We start from the raw sequence: 26,284 nt of genomic DNA, 5'->3' as shown, positions 1-26,284 counted from the left end.
TTCATGCTTTTGTATCCAAATTTGTTACAGGTTTGTAAATTAACCAAACTTAGTTCCATTTTTACGGGTTGAAACTAGGGTCTAGGTGAAAAATATGCCTTAGTGTTTAAAAACTAGGGTCTGTCCCTTTAATTAAGATCTGGCGATATCACATCAAGATTTGAACTGGAATGTTATCTGTTAAAAATAATTGTAGCGTAGTGATTAAAAAAAACCTAATTGATGATGAATACCCTCATTAAATTGTGATTATGCTAAACAAGAAATCGGGCTTTGGTGTTTGAATTAAAAGACCTGAGTAAATAAAGTATTGTATCTTTGTAATTAGAAATGTGTACAAATGAATTATGTCTAGAGCCTTCAGCATACCCTTTAAAAAACACGGCTGTGGTTCCAATTATTTCCAATCTGTTCATAAAACAGATCTCCATGACACTTGTTGGCAATGTGAGTTGGTCATTACAGTCTTGGCACTGACTGATCATCCAGTATTCTTTGGCTGGGCATTTTTCATACCACTGTTGTTGCCAGCACTTTGCGGGTCACTTCATTTAACTTCACCAAACTGCCTTGTTAATTTGTCATCTTACACATAAATTACAGTCATACCAGCTCTAGTAGCCAACTGTGTTCGGTGGCCACACTTTTTATTCTTCCAAATCATGTAATATGGTATAAAATAACCTGTACTAAGCAGCCACCTGTCTTTTGATATTCCCTTTGTTGGTTGCTTAAGACAGGTTTGACAGTATGTGTTTAACCTAGCTAGCCTCCATATGTAAACTCTCCATCCCCCTCTCCCTTTTTTTTTCACTGACTATATCCCATCATTTCTTCTTCCATCCCTCTCTCTCTCTATCTCTCTTCCCTTTCCTTTTCCTCTCTCTGTATGTGAAAGAAACAGACAGACAGCTCTGTATGTGAAAGAAACAGACAGCTCTGTATGTGAAAGAAACAGACAGCTGTATATGTGAAAGAAACAGACAGACAACTCCGTGTGTGAACGGGGGAGGGATGTAGCCCAGTGGTAAAGCATTCGCTTGATGCCCTGTTGGTTTGGGATTGATCTCCATCGGTGGGCCCATTGGGCTATTTCTCGCTCCAGCCAGTGCACCACAACTGGTATATCAAAGGCTATGGTATGTGTTATCCTGTCTGTGGGATGGTGCATATAAAAGATCTCTTGCTGCTAATCAAGAAGAATAGCCCATGCAATGGCGACAACGGGTTTCCTCTCTCAATATCTTTGAGGTCCTTAACCATATGTCTGATGCCATATAACCATAAATAAAATGTGTTGAGTGCGTCGATAAATGACACATTTCCTTCCTGTATGTGAAAGAAACAGACAGACAGTTGTATCCATTTGAGACACAGATATACAGATAGAGAGATAATAGTTAAAACAAAACTGAACATGATTTGTTATTTGCAGTATGCTTAAAAGCATTAAAGAGAAGATAAATTGTCATATCTTTGAATACTCTTTGTTTCAATGATCCCGCCATGCACTTAATAATGCATTTTGCAGTTGCCACAAGGGGAAAAAAAAGAATATTGATTAAAGGCTTTGTAATATAGTTGTCAATAATCTGCACATGCTAATATTTCTCGTTATATAATATGTTTATTCTCAGTACAATCCAAAGCTTCTGATAAACCGTTTGTGTGCAGCTGTATTTGATCTTAATGTCTCTAATTAATTCCAATCAAACAAATTGCTTTAAAAAGATTCTGGTTCATATATTGCGCATTTGTTGTTGGAGGCTAAGAAATTACCTGAAGCTTTTGAAGCCTTGACGCTTCTGAGGACTCAACCATCTAATGCTTATGAAGTCCATTCATTTTCTTGGTCAGTGCTTTTAATAGGTCATATTCATGAAACATAAAAATCGTGAAACTGATAATCCTGAAGACTATAACTGTGATTATACCGGCCTCGGTGGCGTCGTGGCAGGCCATCGGTCTACAGGCTGGTAGGTACTGGGTTCGGATCCCAGTCGAGGCATGGGATTTTTAATCCAGATACCGACTCCAAACCCTGAGTGAGTGCTCCGCAAGGCTCAGTGGGTAGGTGTAAACCACTTGCACCGACCAGTGATCCATAACTGGTTCAACAAAGGCCATGGTTTGTGCTATCCTGCCTGTGGGAAGCGCAAATAAAAGATCCCTTGCTGCCAATCGGAAGAGTAGCCCATGTAGTGGCGACAGCGGGTTTCCTCTCAAAATCTGTGTGGTCCTTAACCATATTTCTGACACCATATAATCGTAAATAAAATGTGTTGGGTGCGTCGTTAAATAAAACACTTCTTTCTTTCTATAACTGTGATTATATAATTTTAGTAATTTGACTACCCAGTGCTTTTGATGATCTTGTGATTCCCATTATGTGGAAGAAAGAAATGGTTTATTCAATGTACGGTGACATGGCTTTAGATATGGTTAAGGACCACACAGATAATATTATGAAAGAGGAAACCCATTGTTGCCAATCCGATTGCTACTCTTTCTTTTATTAGCAAGGGATCTTTTATATGCATCATCCCACAGATAGGATAGTACATACCATGGACTTTGTTAATTATACCAGTTGGGCAAAACTAGCAAGAATGAGAAATAGTCCAGTGGACCTACTGATGGGGAAAGACACCACCACACACACAGACACACACAGGCACACACCACACACAACTCACACACACACTCGCATGCACACATGCATGCGTTAACATACACACACATACACACCACACTATACATACACACTACACACACATACATACACACCACACTACACACATACTACACATACATACACTACACACACACTATACACAAACTACACATACACACACACACGCACACGCACACACACACACACACACACCAACATGTAAGATCAATGAATGAAGAGGGTAGTTTGATGATATTGAGGAATATGAAGTGATATGTTCTGCAAGTGCTGTTCCTCACCACAGTGCAGTGCTGGTAATATTCTTGTGGAGTTGTTTCCCCTGGAAACAGTGAATTCTCAAAGCATTAATCTGTGATAATTTGTTCCATTCTGTGTACATATTTGTTCCATTCTGTGTACATATTTGTTTCTAAATACTTGTTATTTTGTGTTGATGGTTGTAGGCTCCGTTTATGGAATGCACGTGTAGTTTTAATCATGGTCTAGTGTTTGGTTTCCCACTGCTCTGTACATACACTGACCATGCATGTTTCTTTTCACTAATTCACCAAATAGAAAATATATGACCATCAGTATAACTGCATGAAGATCAAAATAAAATTTGGAAGGATTGTCATCTGCAATTACTTCAGCTGTACTTGTTCATGCACTGTATGCAGCCTCGTGTGTTTATTGTAAGTAATATCCGATAGACTTTTGGGGCAGGACATAGCCCAGTGTTAAAGTGCTCACCTTGCTTACTCAGATTTAAATTACAAAGTGCTTTTACTTGGAAATCCAAATTTTGATGACCAAGAAAACGTTGATATGTTTAAAACGGTTCAACAGTTTATTGTTGCAAGCAAACACTTTGACATTATCTGACAATTCTCATTCATTCATTCTCTCTCTCTCTCTCTCTCTCTCTCTCTCTCTCTCTCTCTCTCTCTCTCTCTCTCTCTCTCTCTCTCTCTCTCTCTCCCCTCTCCTCTCTCTCTCTCTCTCTCTCCTTCTCTCTCTCTCATTCTGTCTGTCTGTCCTCCTGTTTTTGTTCATTTCTCGTGTGTTGTGTGTGATTGTTTTTCTTACAACTATTGTTTTGTCTGCTATGTTTTGTAAAAATTTGTAAAATGTAGGGAGAGACCTTAATATAGGCATCGCCTGTTGGTCATTCCCAAACGTTAAACGTTAATAAATATTGTTTAAAAAAAAAAAGTGCTCACCTGATGCGCAGTTTGTCAGTGGGCCCATTGGGCTATTTTTCATTGCAACCAGTGCATCACAACTGGTATATCAAATGCCATGGTATGTGCTATCCTGTCTGTTGGATGCTACATATAAAAAAATTGCCAAATGTTTGATATCCTAGTGGTGTCTTTAAATAAAACAAACTTGTAATTGATAGACTTTAGTTTTGATGATCAAATAACTATGTAATCTTAAACATTTGATTTAGCTATCTTGTATACATGTGTATGTTTGTAAATTACGGTAAACTACAACTGTACCTACTGTTATCCAATGTTTGCCTGCCGTTGTGTAATGTAATGTTTCCTTTCACTGAATTCAGAAAGCAGTTTCTCATGTAATGATTTTTTTTCTCTTTTTTCTTCTTTTTGCATTAATTGTTATGGATTAGGTGATGATTAGGTAATCCGATCCAGGCTAGTAAATTACATTTTTATGCATGACACACACCAACTGGTGATTTACGATGTGTGGGGTGTTGTAAAAGGGCATTGATTTGATTTACAATTAAATTACTTGTGCACTCATTGTATTCTGGTGAAAAACGAGTTCAGTAATTCCAGGTATGCTGTACAGGTATCAAGTTTATTGATTCGATATACATTGTACCTGGTAATGGTAACCAATTTCACCGGGGTTTCACTTTCATCCCTGGGTGGGGTTTTTTGTTGTCGAAAATATGTGTGAAATGACTGGCCATTTTAGACACATTTTTGTACAGAATTTATTCCAGTTCTTATAAAGGGAGCATGAATTAGCTCAGTCGGTTGAGTGCTCGCTTGAGGTGCTTGTGTCACAGAATCAAACCACCTTGGTGAATCCATTCAGTTGATTGGATTTTTTCTCGTTCCAACCAATGCACCACAACTGGTCAAAGGCCATGGTATATGTTTTCCTGTCTGTGAGAAAGTGCATATAAAAGATCACTTGCTACTAATGAAAAAAAAATGTAGCAGGTTTCCTCTCTAAGACTGTCAGAGTTACCAAATGTTTGACATCCAATTAACCATTATTAATTAATCAATGTGCTCTAGTGGTATCGTTAAACAAAACAACCCTTTTTTATCAGTTATAAACTGCATGTTTATGAAAATAAGGCATCAGTATATTTTTACAATGTCTACGGCACTAAACAATACCATGAAAAAAATCAAAGATAGTCTGCAGCAAAAACAGTGCTGTGGATAATTAAAAACTCCATGGCTATCTCGACAGCATTGCTGATTGTTATTGACAATTGCAGAGGTTGTTTTTAGGTTCTTTCTTTTTTTTAACCTGTCAAAGATATTATTATTTTAATTGGAGCCTAATATTATAACAGTGTGGAGTTAAAAAACAAAGGTTTTATTAATTTGAAATAGAAATGAGCATTTGACAAACAATTTTTTTTCTTTTAGATATTTTGGAAGCATCATGCAACCAAAGATACACTGTGTATATAGCCATCTTTTTTAGAGATTTTTAGAGTGAAATAACCACAGTATTTATTTATATACCTCTTCTTTTCTTTTTTTTTTCTTTTTTTTTCAATTCTTGAATTTATATAATTTTAAATTCTTTTGCGACTGTCATACAAACATACTTGCGGCTTACACAGGGTCATCGGTCAGTGTAAATAAACAGTGCATACCATAGCCATGCATGTCTTTACAAGTCTGCTGTGTGGACACTGACTGACCGGTCAGATGTTGAATTTGCTAGTTGCCAGGCATTCTTGGTATGTTATAATTGATTTGACATTAGTGAAGTCTGTTAGCTTGTAGAATTTACGTGTTAAGCATGTACGAACTGCTGTCATGTTTAGCAGTTACGATTGCTGCATAGGATTGTCATGGAAATATATATATTTTTTTTATTAGCAACAGTTTTTGACCATTTAAAAAAAAAGATTAGCAGCTACTATTTAACATTTCATAATTAAGCTTGAAATGTTTGTTGTCAATAAGTTTTCAATATAATGCATTTCCTTGAACACTTGTATGTAGATTTGGGTTGTCAAAATAACAAAGTATTATAACTGTGGCTTTTTTATACTTGAATATCATTGTTTTATGTTTCGAATAACACTTTTGTCAAAACAAAGGTGGTGCAAGGTATGAGCAATGGTGGAATTTACACACGAAACACATGCATGCATTCATCATTTTGAAATTGTAGAATTCATAGCATTAATCAAATTACTGACAATTGGATTTTGTGCACCCTGGCATGCTTTCCACTCTCTTTGAACACTTGTAAACCTCCCTTTGTAGAGAATTTCAGCAGGAAGCTGTTATTTCCTATTACAATATGCATAACAGAAAAACAAGAAATGTTTTGATGTGCATGCATGTGGTGTTCCGTGATGAAAATAACACATGGTGCTGGCATGCTCAGGTTCTGCCTGATATTAAGTACCTATAACATGCTTGTGGAGGAAAGACCAGATTAGAATGATACACATGTACCTTGATGTTTATTGTTTTAGCGAATGGAACATATTTTCAATCAGAAACCTACATGTTCATGCCTTGTCAATTTATCTGCCAGGAAATGGCAGTGGACAGATGGTTTAGAGATCGCACTGGGTAAATACACAGGTGTACCAGCGGTACTCTTGTACTGCGGGTGTAACATAATTTTCTTCAAACACTGAACAGTGTGAAAACTGAAATGAGAAGGTGAAGAGATGTGCTTGGGCCATTTTATATTTAAGGGTCTCCATTTTTACACATCCGGAACTCTGTGTTTATTGCAGATAATTTTAGATCAAATTTCAGTCGTTGTTTTAGTTTTTAAATGTGTTCTGGACAGGACCAAAATTAGGTAATTTAAAAATTGTCTGCATCCAAATTGATCTGTAAATATAAGCACTTAATCAGCTATGATTGGGAGGGGTGGGTCAAGCTCAGTTGGAAGAATACTCACCTGAAGTGCTGATGTCGTAGGATCCAAACCACCTCAATGGACCCATTCTCTAAAAAGAATTTTCCCCATCCCAACCAATGCACTAAAACTGGTATATCAAAGGCTGTGGTATGTGTTGTGCTCTTTGTGGGGAAAGAGCATATAAAAGATCCATTACTGCTAATGGCATTTCTGGTATGGGTTTCCTATAAGACTTTATGTCGAAAATGACCAAATGTTTGCCATTAAGAAATCAGTGTGCACTAGTGGTGGTGTTAAACAAACTAAAATTTAACTTTGATTAGCTATGAGGTTGGAAGATGCTTGTTAGTAGAGCACTCACTTCATGCAGGTTCTCTGTGGCTGCAGTATTAATGACACTTTATACACACTTTACTTTCCATTGCAGTTATTATGTTTTATCACTACTTCAAGTATCCTGTTTGCTTGGCACCATTGCAGTTACCATGTGTTTGCACAGAACTATACATGTTACTGTGTGTTAGCATGGTACCATTGCAGTCACCATGTGTTGGAATGACACCATTGCAGTTACTATGTTTTGACACTATACTCCAGGTATCCATTGCAGTTACCATGTGTTTGTAAAGAACCACACATTACTATGTGTTAGCATGCTACCATTGCACTCACCATGTGTTTGTACATCACCATTAAAGTAGCCACATGTTTGAATGGCACCATTACAGTTTGAATGGTTCATAATTGTAGCTGAATCAAGTGTATGCTGGGGTGTTGTTATGCTGAACAGATATTTGTATACATGAAACAACCGACTGAAAGCAGAGATTTTGATTCTTGGCAGTATTGAGGCCCAGATGGCATCATTGTTACAGAATCGTGAAGTGATCCTTAATGGACTGGCAGCTCCAATGATCTTATCTTCCACACAAGTGTGTAGAGCAGCATACACTTGTGTCAGGAATGGCTGCAATGTGAGGTGTAAATTTTAGCCGATGTAGTTATTTACAATGCAGTATTGTTTTGTTTAGATAACACCACGGTGTGCTTGTTCATTATATACAGTGACAGGAGAGCATTCTGAAGTCTTTTTAAGATGATTATCTGTAAAGCAGCCATTATATTAAAAACTGTATCAATAAATCTTGTCTAGAATGTTTTTTATCAATACTGGGATGCGATTATCTTATTGGTTTCAAAAGACTGTTTTTCAAATGTGCGCCATGGTGCTGACAAGTGTACATGCTGTGTCATCATAAATTTTAAGCTATGTTTAATACACCAACATTTGGACTGCAAAGGCTGAGAAATATAAAGGCCATCTTATTATGAAGTCCACAATTTGTAAGTCCCTTGGACTGTAGATAATTTTGAAACCTGTTTGAGATATTCTTAGTTTAGATGAATAATTTGAAACTTGTAAAACTGCCTAGGTATTAAATCACATGATCAAGTATATATACCTGTGTATATGTCTTTATGTGTACGTGCTTAGGGTTGAATTTTTTTTAGAAATGTGTTAAATGTCTATAAATTGTTTATAAATTTTGGGTGCTGTAAAACACATTTGTTGAACTAGGTACTTAAATAAAGCCATGACAGATCAAATGTTTCTACTTTATTTTTTAATACAATCATCCTGACAAATGCATTTGGTGCAATTATCCTTCAAGCTACTGATGCCTGCAAAATAGAACTCTTCTGGTTGGCCCAGCAAGCACCATTTTGGCAGCCTTCAAGCGGTGATCATTTTTAAAAGAAATATAATTATCATGAAGGAAGGTGTCTGAAACAGATCATAATCATCAACCTTACTCTCGAGACCTTCAGTAGCATTTTCACTTTCCCTCGTTGGAAACTTGATAGAGGCTTTTTGTTCCAGTCTGGTTTCAAATGGTATAAAGTTTAAAGTATAAAGTGGTTTTAGATAGAATCAAAGTCATGGCTTCAGGAGGGTAGGTTATCAAGCAGTAATATGTAAATATACAGAAAGAGGAGTTGTGTTGTTGATATAGAACAGTTGTAGGAAAGAACAAGCTCGACTTACCATTGTGCAGAGATACGGTCTTGATCGTGGATAACTGTTTTTGTGGTTCAGATTTCAGAAAAACTCAAAACATGTAATGGAATACCAAACTTTGGTATCTATGTAGTTGTACAAATGTTCCAATTGCCCCTAAATATGTGCTGATTGTGAGATGGCTTTTATGGAATAATCTCTCTATCTCACTGATTAATCTAAAATTGTACATAATTAATATGTTTTTGGTTTGTTATTGTTTGTTGTTGTTTGTAATTGTTTATTATCCCCAGCAACATATTTTTTCTTCTTTTAAAAAACCATCAGGGGAGAAAACACAAGTAAATTACATAATTACTTGTAATTTGTTAATGAATATCGTAATATACGTAATATATGCTAGACTGGTATCGAGAGTGTTACTGTGACATTTTTCAGTCTGTCGCATTTGTGTGCAACATGTATAATTGATGGAATATGGCAACACTGAGTCTATGGTTGTGAAAAAGTAACAGTTTGGTGTTTGAGCACATAAATAATACATAGCTGTCTTCGATTTATTAGCTAAAATGGTCTGGTTAACTGGATTTATGAGCTGCATGTTGGAAAATGTAACAGACTTCCATAGTTACAGTTGAAATGTTTTTATTAACGGAAATATGAATTTCTTGGTAAATATATTTTTATATATTTTATGAAAGTGTATTTTTTGCAAAAAGCAAGACATCAAGTTTTCACAATGAAATGTTTTACAGAACTGGTAAAAACATATTTAGTCTGGTTCATACCAAAATGATCCCATTAGAACTTAACATATTTCATGATATCACTGGAAACTGAATATGAACATATATTGTTATCTGCATTCCATCCATACATTGTGGTCTGCATTGTTTGCAAATATGTATGTATATGTTAATACCATTACTGGATATTACATTACCTTGAACATCTTCCAAGAGATGGTATATTTTTTCACTTTCTTAAAGATCAAATTTCTCAACACATTATTGTTGCATATACCATAGTTTGACACCCAATAGCTGATGTAGGTTTCGTGCTGGGATGTCGTTAAACATCTGTTCTCTTCTCTTCCGTTCCGTTCCGTTCCGTTCCGTTCCGTTCCGTTCCGTTCCGTTCCGTTCCGTTCCGTTCCGTTCCGTTCCGTTCCGTTCCGTTCCATTCTGTTCTTAAAGTATTCTTAAAGATCAAATAAAAATGGGTTATAAATCTGTGTCATGTCATGTTGTCTGTGAATCAAAGCATAATGTTTTATTTAATCCTTTGACATCTTACAGTACTTATGCAGTACCTAATTGCAAATACTACAAAAACATACTATAAACTATTAATGCAAGGGTGGGATGAGAGTGGGGGCAAGTAGAGTTCCTCAAATACTGTATGCTTTTAGTTGTCTTTTTAAATCAAATAATTTGGCATTATCTTGTCTTTCCAGAAAAAAAAAGTGAGAAAGAAAGAAAGAAGTGTTTTATTTAACGACGCACTCAACACATTTTATTTACGGTTATATGGCGTCAGACATATGGTTCAGGACCACACAGATTTTGAGAGGAAACCCGCTGTCGCCACTATATGGGCTACTCTTCCGATTGGCAGCAGGGGTCTTTTATTTGCGCTTCCCACAGGCAGGATAGCACAAACCATGGCCTTTGTTGAACCAGTTATGGATCACTGGTCGGTGCAAGTGGGTTACACCTACCCATTGAGCCTTGCGAAGCACTCACTCAGGGTTTGGAGTCGGTATCTGGATTAAAAATCCCATGCCTCGACTGGGATCCGAACCCAGTATCTACCAGCCTGTAGACCGATGGCCTGCCACGACGCCACCGAGGCCGGTAAAAAAGTGAGATTTACATGTACAATGTAGGTGTTACTTATCCATGCCATGCAACAGCATGCATCAACTTTTGTGTTTAGCTCAACGTTAGTCCTACACAAGTGAAACTTGGTTTATAGTTACATCTGGGAATGTGTTCATCTCATTGCATGTTTTTAAAATGTTGAAATTTATTTAATTAAATTTTTTAATTAAATTGTTTTAATCTAATTTTTTTTTTTTTTTTTTTTTTTTTTAATAACATGAACAAAATGATCTATGGATGCAACTCTCAGTGACACTGACTAAGTTTATGGATGGTGAGACATTTTAATTCCACAAAATTTGATTCTTTTTTGTAACTTGTTAATTTTCATCTTGCTGTATAGCTAGGGCATGCTGCCAGACTGAAACGGAAATGAATAACGTTCTCTGTTAGTTTTTCTTGTATGGGCTGCTTGGCCAACTGCCACAACCTCTATCTTGTGGTTCTGCTTTACCAGTGGAACAAGTTTATTGAGTCTGTCGTGGAATTGCATTAGAATTCTGACTTACTTATCTCACTTGATCTGTTCACACCAATTATTTCTCACTCAGCTGCCGGTAGGTAGAGAAACTGGGGATTACACGTGTCAAAAGGTATTTTTCAACAAATGACTTTTGTTGTCGTTAAACGAAAAACCTTTTGAAGTTTTCGTGTGCCTAAGATCGTGTCGGAAGGCACATGGTTAATTGTGTATCATATCAATAGTGTTACACAAAACTGACTTGTTAACATCCAAGTAATTTATATAATGGTTTACAATAGATCACATCATAAAACCTATTAGGTATGAAGGATACATTGTCATCTTTGGTATCTGACAAGATAATTCTCTACAGATGATATATTTATTCAGTTAAAAACTATCAAAAGCTTCATCATTATATAGGCGATCCTATTTCTTTAGTGAGAATGATAATTTTGTTCAGACATCATCAGATGATCAGAGATTTGTTCAGACATTATCGGATAATCATCGTTTTGTTCAGACATCATCGGATTGTCATTGTTTCATTCAGACATCATCAGATGATCAGAGTTTGGTTCAGACATCATCAGATGATCAGACTTTTCCCCATGATCACATTTTAATCAATGATGATTGTGTTTTTTAATTGATACATGATCATAGTGTATCAGTTTTGTAATTGATGGCCATATACAACCATGTAGTACACTGTCTTTTCAATTATTTTTTAATTTTGAGTAAGATTATCTATATACATGTAGATATAATGATAAGATAAAGATAACTTTTATTGCCATACTATTTTTCAGTTACCTAAATTAAAAACATTTTCAGAAAACCGTGTATACAGATGCTAAGATGAAGACCAAGATAAACTTTTATTGCATATAAACATTCCACGTAAGGAATGGTACTTAGTGTTCACACATACCAAACAAGAAATAAACTGACCGACTTATTATTGCTCCAGACCTGAATCTGTCGGCTGATTGTTCTGTTTTATCCCATCACTGATGACAGGGACGGAGATTGTACTCCTGCTATGAGGATTCACCACCACAGTGTTGATAATCAGATAGAACTGGAGGGCTGCTTCATTTCCACATTTCAGTCAATTCTCTCCAATCTAGCGGCTCTATCTGCCAGGCTTAGAACACCTTTGGTGAATTGGGTTATAATCTTGACACAATTTTCGGTGATTTTACCTAATTCTTTTTGGTTTGGTTTTCAGTTTATTCTTCTTCTCACTGTGTAACTGATGAGCCCACGTCATCTCACTTGTTTAAAATTGAAATTCCAAATATTATAGTTCATGAAGTTTACTGACTTGTTTTAATTAATGTGTATTATTTTTTCATCCATAGTTTCTATCTAAGAGTGATTTTGTATGTTTGTAATTTTGTATTCATCTCCTGAAATGATTGGAAAGTAAACTATTGAGAATTTCATTATTAAAAAAAATGTATTCTGGATAATTCATGGAGGTTGTTTGGGTTTTTTTGTGGGTGGGGGGTGGGGAGGGGGGATGTGTGCGTGTGTCTTTTTTTATCATTTTTTTGGTGGCAGGGTAGGGGATATTGGTTTATGTGTTATAATGTAGAAAAAAAGACTGCATACATATATATTCTGCTGTGCTTGATAGGTTTGATAATTTACTTACATATCAAATTTATACAAACAAGAACGTGATGCGACAATCATCTTTCCTGTCTACGAACCCAGTAACTGCACTTGTTTGGCTTCGTAATGTAGTTTCACACAGTTCTCCTCAAGGCGCCTCATTGGCAAACAGTCGGTAAGCCTTGGCAGTTTGGTTGGAATTGGATTAGCCAGTCTGTGTTAGAGCATTGACAATGCTGATCATCCCAGACATGTCCATCTCTGTGGGACAACGGTCGAAAGTGGACCCGTTGGCAGAAGGTCAATATCGGCTAAGTGAGGGGCTGACACCTTCAAACTCAATTAGTGATTATTCCATATTGGGCTGTGTGTTTATCAATAGCCATTCAGCAGGCAGTCTGTCTGGAGAATGGCCAGTCCATAACAAGAAAGGGAATATTTCTCTTGTCTAATGGCCTCACTGTTGTAGTGGTAAAGCCAATGGACGAGGCTGGCAGGTACTGGGTTCACATCCAGGTACCAGCTCACATCCAGAATGCATTTGAATGACTCAACGGGTAGGTAGGTGTAAGGCTACGACACTGAATTCTCTCTAACCATTAGCAAGTACATGTAACTGCAAACCGCTGTCCTGAACAGACAGCCCAGACAGCCCAGACAGCTGAGGTGTGTGCTTATTAGGACAGTTTACGTGAACCATAACTGGATATAAGCATGAACAAAAAAACTGAAACAAAATAACATAAGTTAATAGGTGATTTAGAATATCATAAATAGGCATCTTAAAACAGGCAGCCATTTGAGAATGTTTGGCTTTAGGAGTATTTAAGAACTTGACAGAAACTTAATTCCATCCATCTCAGGAATTGAATTCAGGTTAATGACATGAAGTGTTTGTATATACAACCACTGGGCCACCAGACAAATATTTATCAGATATCAAATTCTCATCTAGATCTGTGGTATTCAACCGGACAGATTCGCTGATTTAGTCGGTGGAATCTTCATCGGTCAGGTTCATTCACACAGATTAATTTGGTTACATTTTGGTGCCTCTGATTGATCTGGGGTCGCGGGCCTGGCAATCATTTCCGTCGTATTCTTCGGTCATCTTGTCATTGCTATATTGCCATTCATTTCCCTGGTCACTAATGTCTGTCTCGTTCTCGACTGAACCACTGACGTGAAATCAATATCTGACCACAGCTATCTTTCTTGTATCACATTGTAGCTGGTGTGATGTTGCAAAAGTTGCTGAATGAAAGGAATGGGTGTAGGTGTTGAGAATATTTAACCCCTTTAACAATGGAGGTCATAGACATAATACCAAGATGGTGTAGCTACATGTAGATTGGTTACAGAATGTAACGGGTATTACACAGCCATTCCCTTTGTCCTCATTACCTGGTTACAGAATGTAAAAGGTATTACAAAGCCATTCCCTTTGTCCTCATTATCTGGTTACAGAATGTAAAAGGTATTACACAGCCATTCCCTTTGTCCTCATTACCTGATTACAGAATGTAAAAGGTATTACACAGCCATTCCCTTTGTCCTCATTACCTGGTTACATTTAGTGAAATATCATACAATATCAGTGAAATAAAAGTGTTATCAGTCACTCAGTGATGATAACACATTTTATAGTGAAAATTTCACTATTTCACTCTAAAATGTGTTATCGTCACTGTAGAAAGTGTTATCTTCACTGTAAGAAAGCCGGAACTATTTTGCTGCTGTTATTTTAAAAATAAAGGTAAATTGCCAAAAAGTTATGAAATAAATAGAAAATTTCATGTTTTTTGTCAAATAATGATTTATATCTCATCTTGTGAAATTTGCAATCATATCACAATCGTCGCACAAGCACGACTCTTGAGATATAAATCATATTTGACAAAAACATGAAATATCCTTGATATATTGCACCACCATTCCCTTTGTTAATATTATCTGTAGAAGCAGAATATAGTCTGTTTATGGAAGATGATCTTCATTTAAAATAAAAATAAATTTAAAATAGAATACAGAATACAGAATTGCCTTTCCAAATCTTTTTAATAAAGTGGGTCAAATTACAGCTAATCAACCATTTTCTAAAGGTGCTCTAAGATAAGAACTTTTTTTTTTTTAAAGGAAATAAATGCTGACTAATCTTTTCAAAATGTACAGCTCCAGAAGGTTGCCGTTTGGGAAAGTAAAAAGGTGGGGGGGGGGGGGGGGGGGGGGGTTGTAGACAAATACTCAACAATTGAGAGTTGGTAATAGAGATAAAATAAAAATTACAAAATTATAGCAGAATTTGGAACATGATGCTTTTTTAATCCAATATCAGAAGTTGTTTTCAGGCTAAAGTGGTACAATGAGATCACGTAGTTACAGTGGGTTACAAAACGTCACAATAGGTTACAAGCAATCATAGTGGAATACAAGCAGTCACAATGGAACACAAGTAGTTAGTTTCTTTACAAGCAGGTATAGTGGATTTTACAAGTAGTCATAGCAGATTACAAGCATGCATAATGGGTTACTACAAGTAGTCGCAGTAGGTTACAAGCAGATATATTGGGTTACAAGTAGTCATATTAGGTTACACACAGTCACAGTGGGTTACAAGCAGGTATAGTGGGTTACAAGTAGTCACAGCAGGTGTTACAAGTAGTCATAATAGGTTACAAGCAGGTATATTGGGTTACAAGTAGTCATATTAGGTTACACACAGTCACATTAGGTTACAAGCAGGTATAGTGGCTTACAAGTAGTCACAGTAGGTGTTACAAGTAGTCATACTAGGTTACAAGCAGGTATATTGGGTTACAAGTAGTCACAATAGGTTACAAGTAGTCGCAGTAGGTTACATATGTTACATGCAGTCATTGTAGGTTACACATAGTCACAGTAGGTTACAAGCAGGTATAGTGGGTTACATGCAGTCACAGTAGGTTATAAACAAGCATAGTGGGTTACAACTAGACATATTAGGTTACACACAATCATAGTATTTTACAAGCAGGCATAGTGGGTTACAAGTAGTCATAGTAGGTTACACATAGTCACAGTAGGTTACAAGCAGGCATAGTGGGTTACAACTAGACATATTAGGTTACACACAATCAGTAGATTACAAGCAGGCATAGTGGGTTACAAGTAGTCATAATAGGTTACACATAGTCACAGTAGGTTACAAGCAGGCATAGTGGGTTACAAGTAGTCACAGTAGGTTTCAAGCAGGCATAGTGGGTTACAAGTAGTCATAATAGGTTACACATAGTCACAGTAGGTTACAAGCAGGCTAAGTGGGTTACAAGTAGTCACAGTAGGTTTCAAGCAGGTATATTGGGTTACAAGTAGTCATATTAGGTTACACACAGTCACAGTAGGTTACAAGCAGGCATATAGTGTGTTACAAGTAGTCACAGTTGGTTACATGCATGTCACAGTGGTTACTAGTAATTACATCGATGGATAACAAGACTTGTATTGGTGTTAACCACTACAGCCTCTTCACGGTGCTCAGTTAAATCAATATACAGCCATCCTGCTTTTTGTACATCTGACTTAAAATGTATTTACCGTTGGATTATCATATTGATCTTTTCATGCTTGAGCATCCGTGGTATTTGAACTAAGAGTAGATGAATATTTGATGATATTAACAGTTGCAGTCACCCACCTGTTTACATTACATGTGTCAGTATGAAACATTGATCTTTTTTTTGCAAGAACATTGTATAAAAATACTGTGAATTTAAGTCACATTTACTGTCCATTTCTCTCATAATAGTTCATGTAAGATGCTATAGATTATTCAGTGATTATTTCGAATAGCAAGAAATAACATGCATATAATAATAAAACATACCAAATGTAGATGGGTGGATAGACACGATAACTAATAATTGTTCTGTTATTTATCTCTGAACATATTGTGTGTTTGTAGATTAAAGTAAAATTGCAAGCATGTCAAATAGATGTAGTCTACCATACCATGTATATTTGATGTGTATATATTTCAGCTTTAGGTTAAACAAAAATTCATTTAAATAAATGGGACACATTGTTATGATCGAATGTGTTAAAACTATTCACTGGAATCTGAAAGAATACATTGTATATTAAAACTGTCATTAGTATCTTCTGTTAGAACATACAGTAGAGTTGAACTCTGAAGGGTTGATTACACTGCAATGCTCGAACTGAAAATGAAGTTCCGAGTTACACTTAAACAATGTTGACCAAATGGTTAGGTCAAACTACCCGATGGGTCGAACAGTTTCTCGAGCACCGACGGGGTTCGAGCCAATGGGATTCAACTGTATATCTAGTTTTGTTTGCATTTGTATAGTAATTACGCATCCTAATTAGATCATTGGTGTTGACCAAATTCTAACTGGAATTTAATACAACAATTCTAATGTCTGCTTGGAAATATTGAAATGAATCCTTTGCTTTGGGATACATTTCCTTTGGAAATCTGAGGATGTGCCAGGACAGACAAATGGTTGGTTGATTGATTGATTGATTGATTGATTGATTGATTGACTTTCAGGTAAATGGACTAATTTATAAATCCTGTTTCTGTCTTTACACATGTGTACCTACAGTGAAACTTCTCAAAACCGGACTCCCTGTAAACCGGAATTCCTCCAAAACCGGACATTTTTCATGGTCCTTTTTTAAAACTCAGTACAAAAAATAACCTCTCTAAAGTGGATACGTCTTAAAACCGGACATTTTACTTGGTCCTGAGGGTGTCCGGTTTAGAGGGGTTTCACTGTACATACATTTTCTGTGCTTAAACACCTGCATTTGACAAAAACGGGCTTCATAAATTGGGCCGAAATTGTCATTTTACGTGGATGTAACCATCGTATTAATAAAGCGTAATGGTACTATGGTTTGTTTTATTAATTAATAAGAGCAGAGGTCTCAACTTGTGTCTGCTGAAGCGATCATAACCTGACTAGCCATACTTTATAGCGATCATAACCTGACTAGCCATACTTTATGCCAATAAACTTGTCATTATGGTCAATAAATGACCTTGATGATGCTTCGTGGACTTAACCGACAGTAATTGTGGCTATATAGTATGGCAGGCAGTGCGTCGTCTCCAGGAATGGTCGAATGGTTGTCGCGTTGATTAGGGATCAATACCAAGACAGATTTGTGCTGGCAGGAGTATCTAAGAACGTGCTTTCTTCGCTTAGAAATTGGTGCAACTCTGTGTCCATTTAAACAGGGTTTGGTCCTCACGCTTTCTTTTCATGGTTAATGAGATGATGCAAGGGTCTCCTGCCTCATCTGGTGTCAACAAAAGTTTTGTGTTTTATCTCTGGAAAGATTTGTGGATGTGGAGATTAAAAGAGGAGGTGGTGATTGCTGGCTAGTTTTAGTTGACTACTTTCAATGACAGATCGTTTTGGTGGATCCTTTGTGGACAGTTTTGACAAAAAGTTTTTATCTGTGGAAAGATTTGTGGAAGTGAAGATTAAAAGAAGATATGGTGATAGCTGGCTACATGTAGTTGAATACTTTCTGTAACAGATCATTTTGGTGGATTCGTCTTGGACTGTGTTTTGATAATATGTGTTTTGTAAGATAAGGACAACCTTCTTTGGTTTTTATTTTTTATTTGCTTCTTTTGGTATTTCTTTGAACTGATTTGAAAGTATATTTATACTCACTGGAATTGGTTTGTAAAGTAATATTTGAATCCCAGTTCATGAAAGAACATTGGCCTTGCTTTAACATGGATTATTCGTGAGATTAGAGTTTTATTGATTTCTGTATTGAGATTTTTGGAGCTGTGGGAAAAAAGTGATGTGTAATTCCTTCCATAAAGAACAGGTTGGCGTCTTGCTCTTTTTTTTTCACTACAGAATTACAGAACAAGTTGAACACATTTCCCCCAACAGGTGTGAAATATGGATGTGTTAAAAAATAGCTTTTAGCCTGGATTTTCACATAAACAGCATCATGGCAGTTGATGACTTGAGTATTTTAATTGCACTGATTAGCTCAAGAGGAGTTTGTGATTTAGGATATTGATGTAAGATATTGATGTAGCAGGAAAAGGATAGTTAAGTAACGTGAAGTCACAGGTGGATAGTAAACATTTTTTGTATAGTTGATTATATGTACCTGTGGTTACCTGTGGTTACCTGTGATTATATATTGTAGTAGTTACAGTCAACTTTGATTAGAAATACTGTTAAATTCATATGGATAATTAACTTTGAAATTAATATTAATTAAACATTTTCTTATGCTCATTGTTGGACATTGTGTAATATTATTTATATCAACACATGTAGAGAAAAACAATGTAGTCATAAAAAGCTACATTTCTCTTTTAAATTTTTATTTTATTTTCGTAATAACAGTGAAGTATTCACAGACATTTATCACTGTCTTAAAGATCAGTCCTTTCTGATTCATATTAGTCTGTAAGCTGATGTTTAGGTGTTGTTTTTTATATCCTTAACATCAGAGTTTGTTATGGAAGCATGCTAGAGTACTTGAACCCATAGTTGTTTTGTGTGAATCATTTAGCCTTTGGATGTCAGCAATCTTCCACCGAAGTGTTAATTAAATGGAAAAGAGACTTTACCCTGTCTGAGATTTGAAGACCTTATAGATCTTATAATGCATTTAGCCGGCTATTGTTGCCATGGTGGCAGTTAGGGAGTGGTGCTCGCAGCATGGCCAGGAAAGTGTCATGGGTAAGTTTATCTTTTAAACCCAGAATTGAATTTTTTTAATTTTTTTTTAAAGAAACGGGGTTTTATTATTTTTAATTTAACATGATATCTACTTTCCAGAGCTCTTTACTGTTTTAATAGTTTTATTATAGATTTTTTACAATTATTCATGGGATGAGTTGTGGGCTGCTTACACAGTATACAATAAGGCTTAATTTGGGTATTTGGAATAATTCCCATTCTATCCAGGTCCCCTGATTGGTATAGCAAAGGTTAATTGTGGTACATGCTACCTTGTCTGGGGGAAACTGCATATATGCAAGTATAGCCTATGTGGCAGTAGTAGGTTGGGATTTTTCTGTGTGATTATAACCATATTATACACCTCATAATTAGAGTTAAAAATGTGTTTGCTTGTCATTAAACATGCATGCACATGTGCACACACACACACACACACACACACACACACACACACACACACATGTGCACACACAACCACTAACACACACACACACAAATATACATACACACACAAACAACACACACAGACAAACACACACACACACAATACACACACATAACACAAACACACATAACACAACACAACACACACACACGTACACACACAACACACACGTACATACACAACATACACAGCAAAATGGACCTTTAGCAAAATGGACCTTTGTTTGACACACACGCAACATACACATACACACACATACATAGCGATATATGAACCTTTGTTTGACACCCAAATAGCGGAGGAATTTTTTGGTAGAAACAAGTGCCCTGTCTGGGCACATAATTAAGTATACCTCAACTCTTTTAGTGGTTAATGAGAGAGAAGTTGGTGTGATGGTTTTATTACTTCCCAATTATCTGTGCATGCACTTAGACTGGGATCAGGCCAGTATGGGGATCAGAAGCTTTATTACCTACCAGCCTTGAACTTGATAGTTTGGGGCGAGATGTAGCCCAGTGGTAAAGCACTCGCTTGATGCACGATCGGTTTGGGATTGATCCCCGTCGGTGGGCCCATTGGGCTATTTCTCGCTCCAGCCAGTGCAACACGACTGGTACATGTACATCAAAGGCCGTAGTATGTGCTATCCTCTCTATGGGATGGTGCATATAAAAGATCCCTTGCTGCTAATCAAAAAGAGTAGCCCTCGAAGTGGCGACAGCGGGTTTCCTCTCTCGGTATCTGTGTGGTCCTTAACCATATGTCCGACGCCATATAACCGTAAATAAAATGTGTTGAGTGTGTTGTGTTAAATAAAACCTGATGGTTTAGTCACTGTGCCATTGAAGAACTGGTGATTACTATATAAAGACAAACTTTCTGTTGTAATATGACTTGCTTTATTCTGAAAATGGGGGACGTCATTACATTCAACAGATTATGTACATAAAATTCCACAGAAGCTGATTTATGAGTAATTGTGTTAATTGTTATTATAAGAATTGTGTTAAAAAAATTTGATGAATTTATTGATCTATAGCCATCCCAAATTTACTCTAAAATTGCTTTGTTGGTGTGCTATGCTTGGCAGTTTATACAGTTTGTGACTGTTAAACACTAAAAATAGCAAACAATTATGATATAAAATGAAAAGTGGATGTCAAATATAGACAGATTTTATACAATTTGTGACTAGTATACATTGATAAATGCAAATAAATTACAGTTCTTATACTAAATCAAACCTTAATGTAAAGTGTTGACAGTTTTACAAAATGTGTGTTGTCACTTTGTACAGATTTACAAGATATATTTTGTGTTATCATTGAGTTTAGATTTACACAGTGTGTGTTATATGGTCACTCTATACAGATGTACAAGATGTGTGTTGTGTATTGTTACCATTTACAGATTTACACGGTGTGTGTCATGCTGTCACCATGTACAGATTTACAAGATGTGTGTTGTGTTGTCACCATTTACAGATTTACAAGGTGTGTGTTGTATTATCTCTCTGTACAGATTTACAAGGTGTGTGTTGTATTATCTCTCTGTACAGATTTACAAGGTGTGTGTTGTGGTATCTCTCTGTACAGATATACAAGGTGTGTGTTGTGTTATCTCTCTGTACAGATTTACAAGATGTGCATTGTGTTATCTCTCTGTACAGATTTACAAGATGTGCGTTGTGTTATCTCTCTGTATAGATTTACAAGGTGTGTGTTGTGTTGTGTTTTGCAGGACTTACAAGCGGAGGTTGATGCTCACCAAGGAGCGTATGAATCTCTCAACTCGGCCGGTAACCAGCTCGCTCGCAACATGGTCAGCTCCGACTCGCAGAAACTTCACAAGCGGCTCGAGGACATGAACCAGCGATGGCTCAGTCTCATGTCAAAATCAATGGAAATCAGGTACATAGGCTTTATTTGACTGATTAGGGACGAGTATACATGTGCTTGTAAAACTTAAAATATCAACTTAAGGTTTTATGATTGTGAATTTTGAGGATGAGGGAGTATCATACTTAGGAGATAGCTGTAATGACTTTTTTCATTTAGTCAAACTTATCTCATCCTTTGTTATCCACACAGGATATATCTATGATTTTGTGGTATTATTTTCACCAACAATTATGTTTATCTTAAACCACCGATACCTAAAGCTTGTTGGGTTGGTTGCATCAGTGTTGAGATAATGTTTACTGCAAATATATAAAAATTAAATTGACAGAAAGATTTTGTTCTTTGAAAACTTAAAACTAATTTAGATAGCCTGTATTTGTTGTACAATAAAATTTATGTCTTAACAAACCCATTTTTTTTCTCGAAATTAAGCAATTAAAATTCAGTATTAATTGTCTGAAATCTTACAAACTATTGTGACCCCTCTCAAACTGACAAGATGATGGATGGATGGATGGAATTGTTTAACGTGCACATTCAGAGCAAGCTGTTGTAGTGCACGCCTATCCTGGGTCCAGGTGCCAGCCTCGGCCAGCTCCTCCGTCCAGGACAGGAAAGGTGTGGGGTGGGTAGGAGGGGGGACCACCTGCACTGGCAGGTTCAAGGGAGCACCAGCAGTCCGACTGTAGCCGGTAACAGGCAGAGGGTGATATGGTGCTATGGAATTTGGAATGTCCCGTAGGATTAAGCCAAAGATAATGGGTGTGCATTTTTGAACGGTCGATCTTAATGGAAAGGTAGGGAGCTACTATAAGTTTGGAGTTTAGTAGGCCGAGAGTAGCTCGTTAATTGGACCTATGTGGTGCTGACATGCCTCCCTAGGTTGCCCATAGGGGCCCTTAAAAGGGCCTGAACTGTTCAGCTCGTGGCATGACAACCCAACAAGATGATGGTGTTTGCACTGAATTTGTATTCTTGTCATGACTTGTTAATTATCTTCAGGATACAGTCTGTTACACAGCTAATGCTAATGGTTTTGTTGTTCTGATTTGACAATGCCTGACATATAATTACACTGGTGAGCACCGGGTTTATTTTTGAACATATTTTATGTGGATGACTTGATCATATATCAAATCAGGATTGTTCTTTCCATTTACTTGATGGGAACAACAACTGATAATAAGACAATTGCTAGAAATCAACTGTGTAGTTAGAAATTAACTGTAAATGGTAGACTAAGGAATAAAAGCTTTAACCTTTCATCTTGTCATGATCAGACGTTTAACAAGCCCGTAGCAGAAAACCCTGTTACACTGCGCTATACAGAAATGAGCATGTGGATTTTAAAAGGGTAAGAGGCACCGAAGGTACGTTCTGTGCAGTATGGTTGGATTGCCGGAATGCAAATAGAAGCAGGTTATTTTAAAGTTTTGTTCCGTAGGTGGTCGCGCGGTTGTGAAAAAATAATTGCCTCCCACCCACCTTCTCGTGTGTGTTTCTGGAAAAGCCTCGAGGCAGATCTCTTGAGTGTTGCATGGTCTTGTTTTCCATACAAATATATCAGTTTTCAGAGGAATTTCAAATTTACCACCAGTTGATCATTGATTTATTGCAAGTGTCCAGATCTCAATGTTGTTATCCAAATTGGTTCTATCAGCCCCAAATGAGATTGTAGTGCACTATCAGTTTTCCATTATAAAATATTAGAGCCGTTTATTGACCTTTTGCAGCCAATAAAAAGGTGTACATTGTGTGCAGCACGAAGGTCAAGTCACCACTGTCTGGTTTCTCTTATGCGAAGGTCAAAAGGTTTCTTTCACTCTGTAGATATTTGCTTCCGAAGAAATGAAAAAAGAATAACAATTTTTTTTTATGTAAGGTGGCTGCCAACAGAAGGAATGGGTTAGCAAAATGACATGATGTCATTGTCTTGGCCATTATAGTTCCTGAAATAGTTAAATTTGGAAAGAACGGGTAACTGCAACCATGTGTTATTGTTTGTGATAACCATGAACATGAGTCGGTCTGTAACTTCAGTAAGGTACACACTGGCTTGTTTATATAAGATCATGAACATATGTATGTGGTTAGTTCGTACAATCAGGAACATAAGACTAATCGGTTTATCAGATCATGAGCAGGTAGTGGATGTGTTTTTTAATAAGATCCTGAATATACAGACCAGTATCAGAGCATAGCAGTGACATTATGTGAATAAAGTCATGATTTTATGAGGTGCGATTTAGTGAAACCATTTTTCTCGCTTCTTTTTAACATGAGTTCATATTGTTCTGTGGTAAACATTTTACAGATACCATGTACCAAATAAAAGATATTAAGGTTGGTCCTTTGAATTGCACCCCCTTTTTTTTTTTTTTTTTTTTTTTTTTTTTTTTAAAGATCATTGTCTTTCTTTTAACTGGTTATGTCATATGACACCCCAGATACCTTCACTTTTGTTCAAATCTGTATGAATACTTAACATCTCTAAGAAAAGCTATGGGGCAGCCCTGGTGAGCTCCAACTGACAATCCAGTTCACTGATGCAGCACATCTCGGGGGTTTAGTGAGCATAGGAAACCGAACGAGAAAAAAAAAGAAGATATTTCTATAATTAATTTCTAAAAATTCAAGAAAATGTAATTCACTGAAAAGTTTCTGTTGACGTCTGTGTAACCATGTGATGTTCTGTGTATTGCAGAGGCCGCCTGGAGACCAATGCTGAGCAGTGGATGCACTTGTTGCGCACACTGCAGAACGTCATCAACTGGATCCTCCAGCGCCAGGAGGAGCTCAAGCAGCAGCAGCCCATTGGAGGCGACCTGGTCAGCATCCAGCGGCAAAACTCTGAAAATCAGGTAACACTTTACACTGTGTTTCAACCTCCGGGCGGGGGTGGCATGTAGCACAGTGGTTAAACATTCGCCTAATGCGTGATTGGTCTAGGATCGATCCCCGTCGGTGGGCCCATTGGGCTGTTTCTCGTTCCAGCCAGTGTACCACGACTGGTATATCAAAAGCCATGGTATGTCCTATCCTGTCTGTGGGATGGTGCATATAAACGATCCCTTACTACTAATGGAAATATATAGCGGGTTTCCTCTCTAAGACTATATGTCAGAATTACCAAATGTTGGACATCCAATAGCCGATGATTAATAAATCAATGTGCCCTAGTGGTGTCATTAAACAAAACAAACTTTAAATTCTCCTTTGGTGTGCATAAAATGTGCATCAAATTATCTTTTGTACAAAATTTGCAGAAACCCACTATTATTTTCCAACAAAATAAGAATCGTCACATGAAATTATTTCTCCAAATTAAAATAAAATTCACCAATTCTAAAATTCAAACTGGTGAATTTGGTGAGTGGCAGAACATGCATGGGTTTATCTCATGTATTGGTAACATTTTGAATACTGCCTTTTAAAAAGATTGACTTTGTGTATAAAAATTGTAAATTTTTCTTTTGTTAAAATATTGACTAATGGTATACAAAAAATTATTGCAGAGGTTACGAAATCAGCTTGACCTGAAGAGACCCCTGGTTGAACAGAGTTTGGAAGCAGGAAGATTTTACCTCAGGGAAGAAGGAGAAGATAAGAGGCTTAGCACTGACAGTGCAGACAGCAATGATACAGGTGAGTTGTCTTTTCTTTGTTGAGTTTATTGTCTTTATCATATTTGTGCAACTCAATGTTTAATGATTCAGTGATAAAGTGGTACACCTTTAAAGGAACATTCCTAAGTTTGCTGCAATTTTTAAGATGTTATCGACTAGCAGAGACTTTTTAACGATTGTAATTACATATCAAATATATTTTTCTGCATAAAATTTTAGTAGATGCATATTAAATGTGTTTCTGATCATTCTAATATTTGTACTAGGTTGAATTTCCTTTTATTTCTTAAAATATTGTTTTTTCATACATACGAAATTATTTGAAGACAAAATCCAGTTTGGGCTTCTTAGAAATATTAAGACGACCAGAAACACATTGAATATACAAACACTGATATTCTAAACAAGAAAATATATATAATATGTAAGCTTAATCGTAGAAATATTGTATTAGTTGGAAACATCTTACAATGGAGCAAACTCAGTAATGTCCCTTTAACACCACTTACATAACCAGTGTCCAGACATACCAAACTGACATAGATCTTGTTCTGAAACTTGAATCATAGACTGCATGGAGGCCAATTCCAGAAAAGGCTTTAAAACGATGTTTTGATAAACCTATACATTAAAAGCAAACAACTGGTGTAATTTGATGTGGAAAAAAAAAGTCATATTGCCCTCCTGTGTTACATAGACACAATAACATTTGACATGACTTGGTTCCATCTCAAGGTTAGGCAGTATCTCCAAAATCTGAAACTTGAATCATAGACTGGAGGCCAATTCCAGAAAAGACTGTAAA

At 36.6% G+C, this 26,284-nt stretch overlaps 1 protein-coding gene across 4 annotated transcripts in view; it reads left to right on the top strand.

Moving 5' to 3' along the window:
• The window catches only part of LOC121370764 (dystrophin-like), a 424,499-nt gene that overhangs the window by 340,693 nt on the left and 57,522 nt on the right, over positions 1-26,284 (top strand). For all 4 annotated transcript variants that reach the window (XM_041496221.1, XM_041496219.1, XM_041496220.1 and 1 more), the window contains 3 exons: positions 21,693-21,862; positions 24,558-24,714; positions 25,369-25,498. In XM_041496221.1, the coding sequence (XP_041352155.1) occupies positions 21,693-21,862; positions 24,558-24,714; positions 25,369-25,498 (457 nt within the window). The remainder of the gene's footprint in view (positions 1-21,692; positions 21,863-24,557; positions 24,715-25,368; positions 25,499-26,284) is intronic.

The sequence above is a fragment of the Gigantopelta aegis genome, chromosome 4, assembly GCF_016097555.1.
Source record: "Gigantopelta aegis isolate Gae_Host chromosome 4, Gae_host_genome, whole genome shotgun sequence".
Classification (NCBI taxonomy): Eukaryota; Metazoa; Mollusca; class Gastropoda; order Neomphalida; family Peltospiridae; genus Gigantopelta; species Gigantopelta aegis.
Note: the sequence above shows the minus strand (reverse complement) of the source record. Positions and strands in the feature narration are given on the sequence as shown.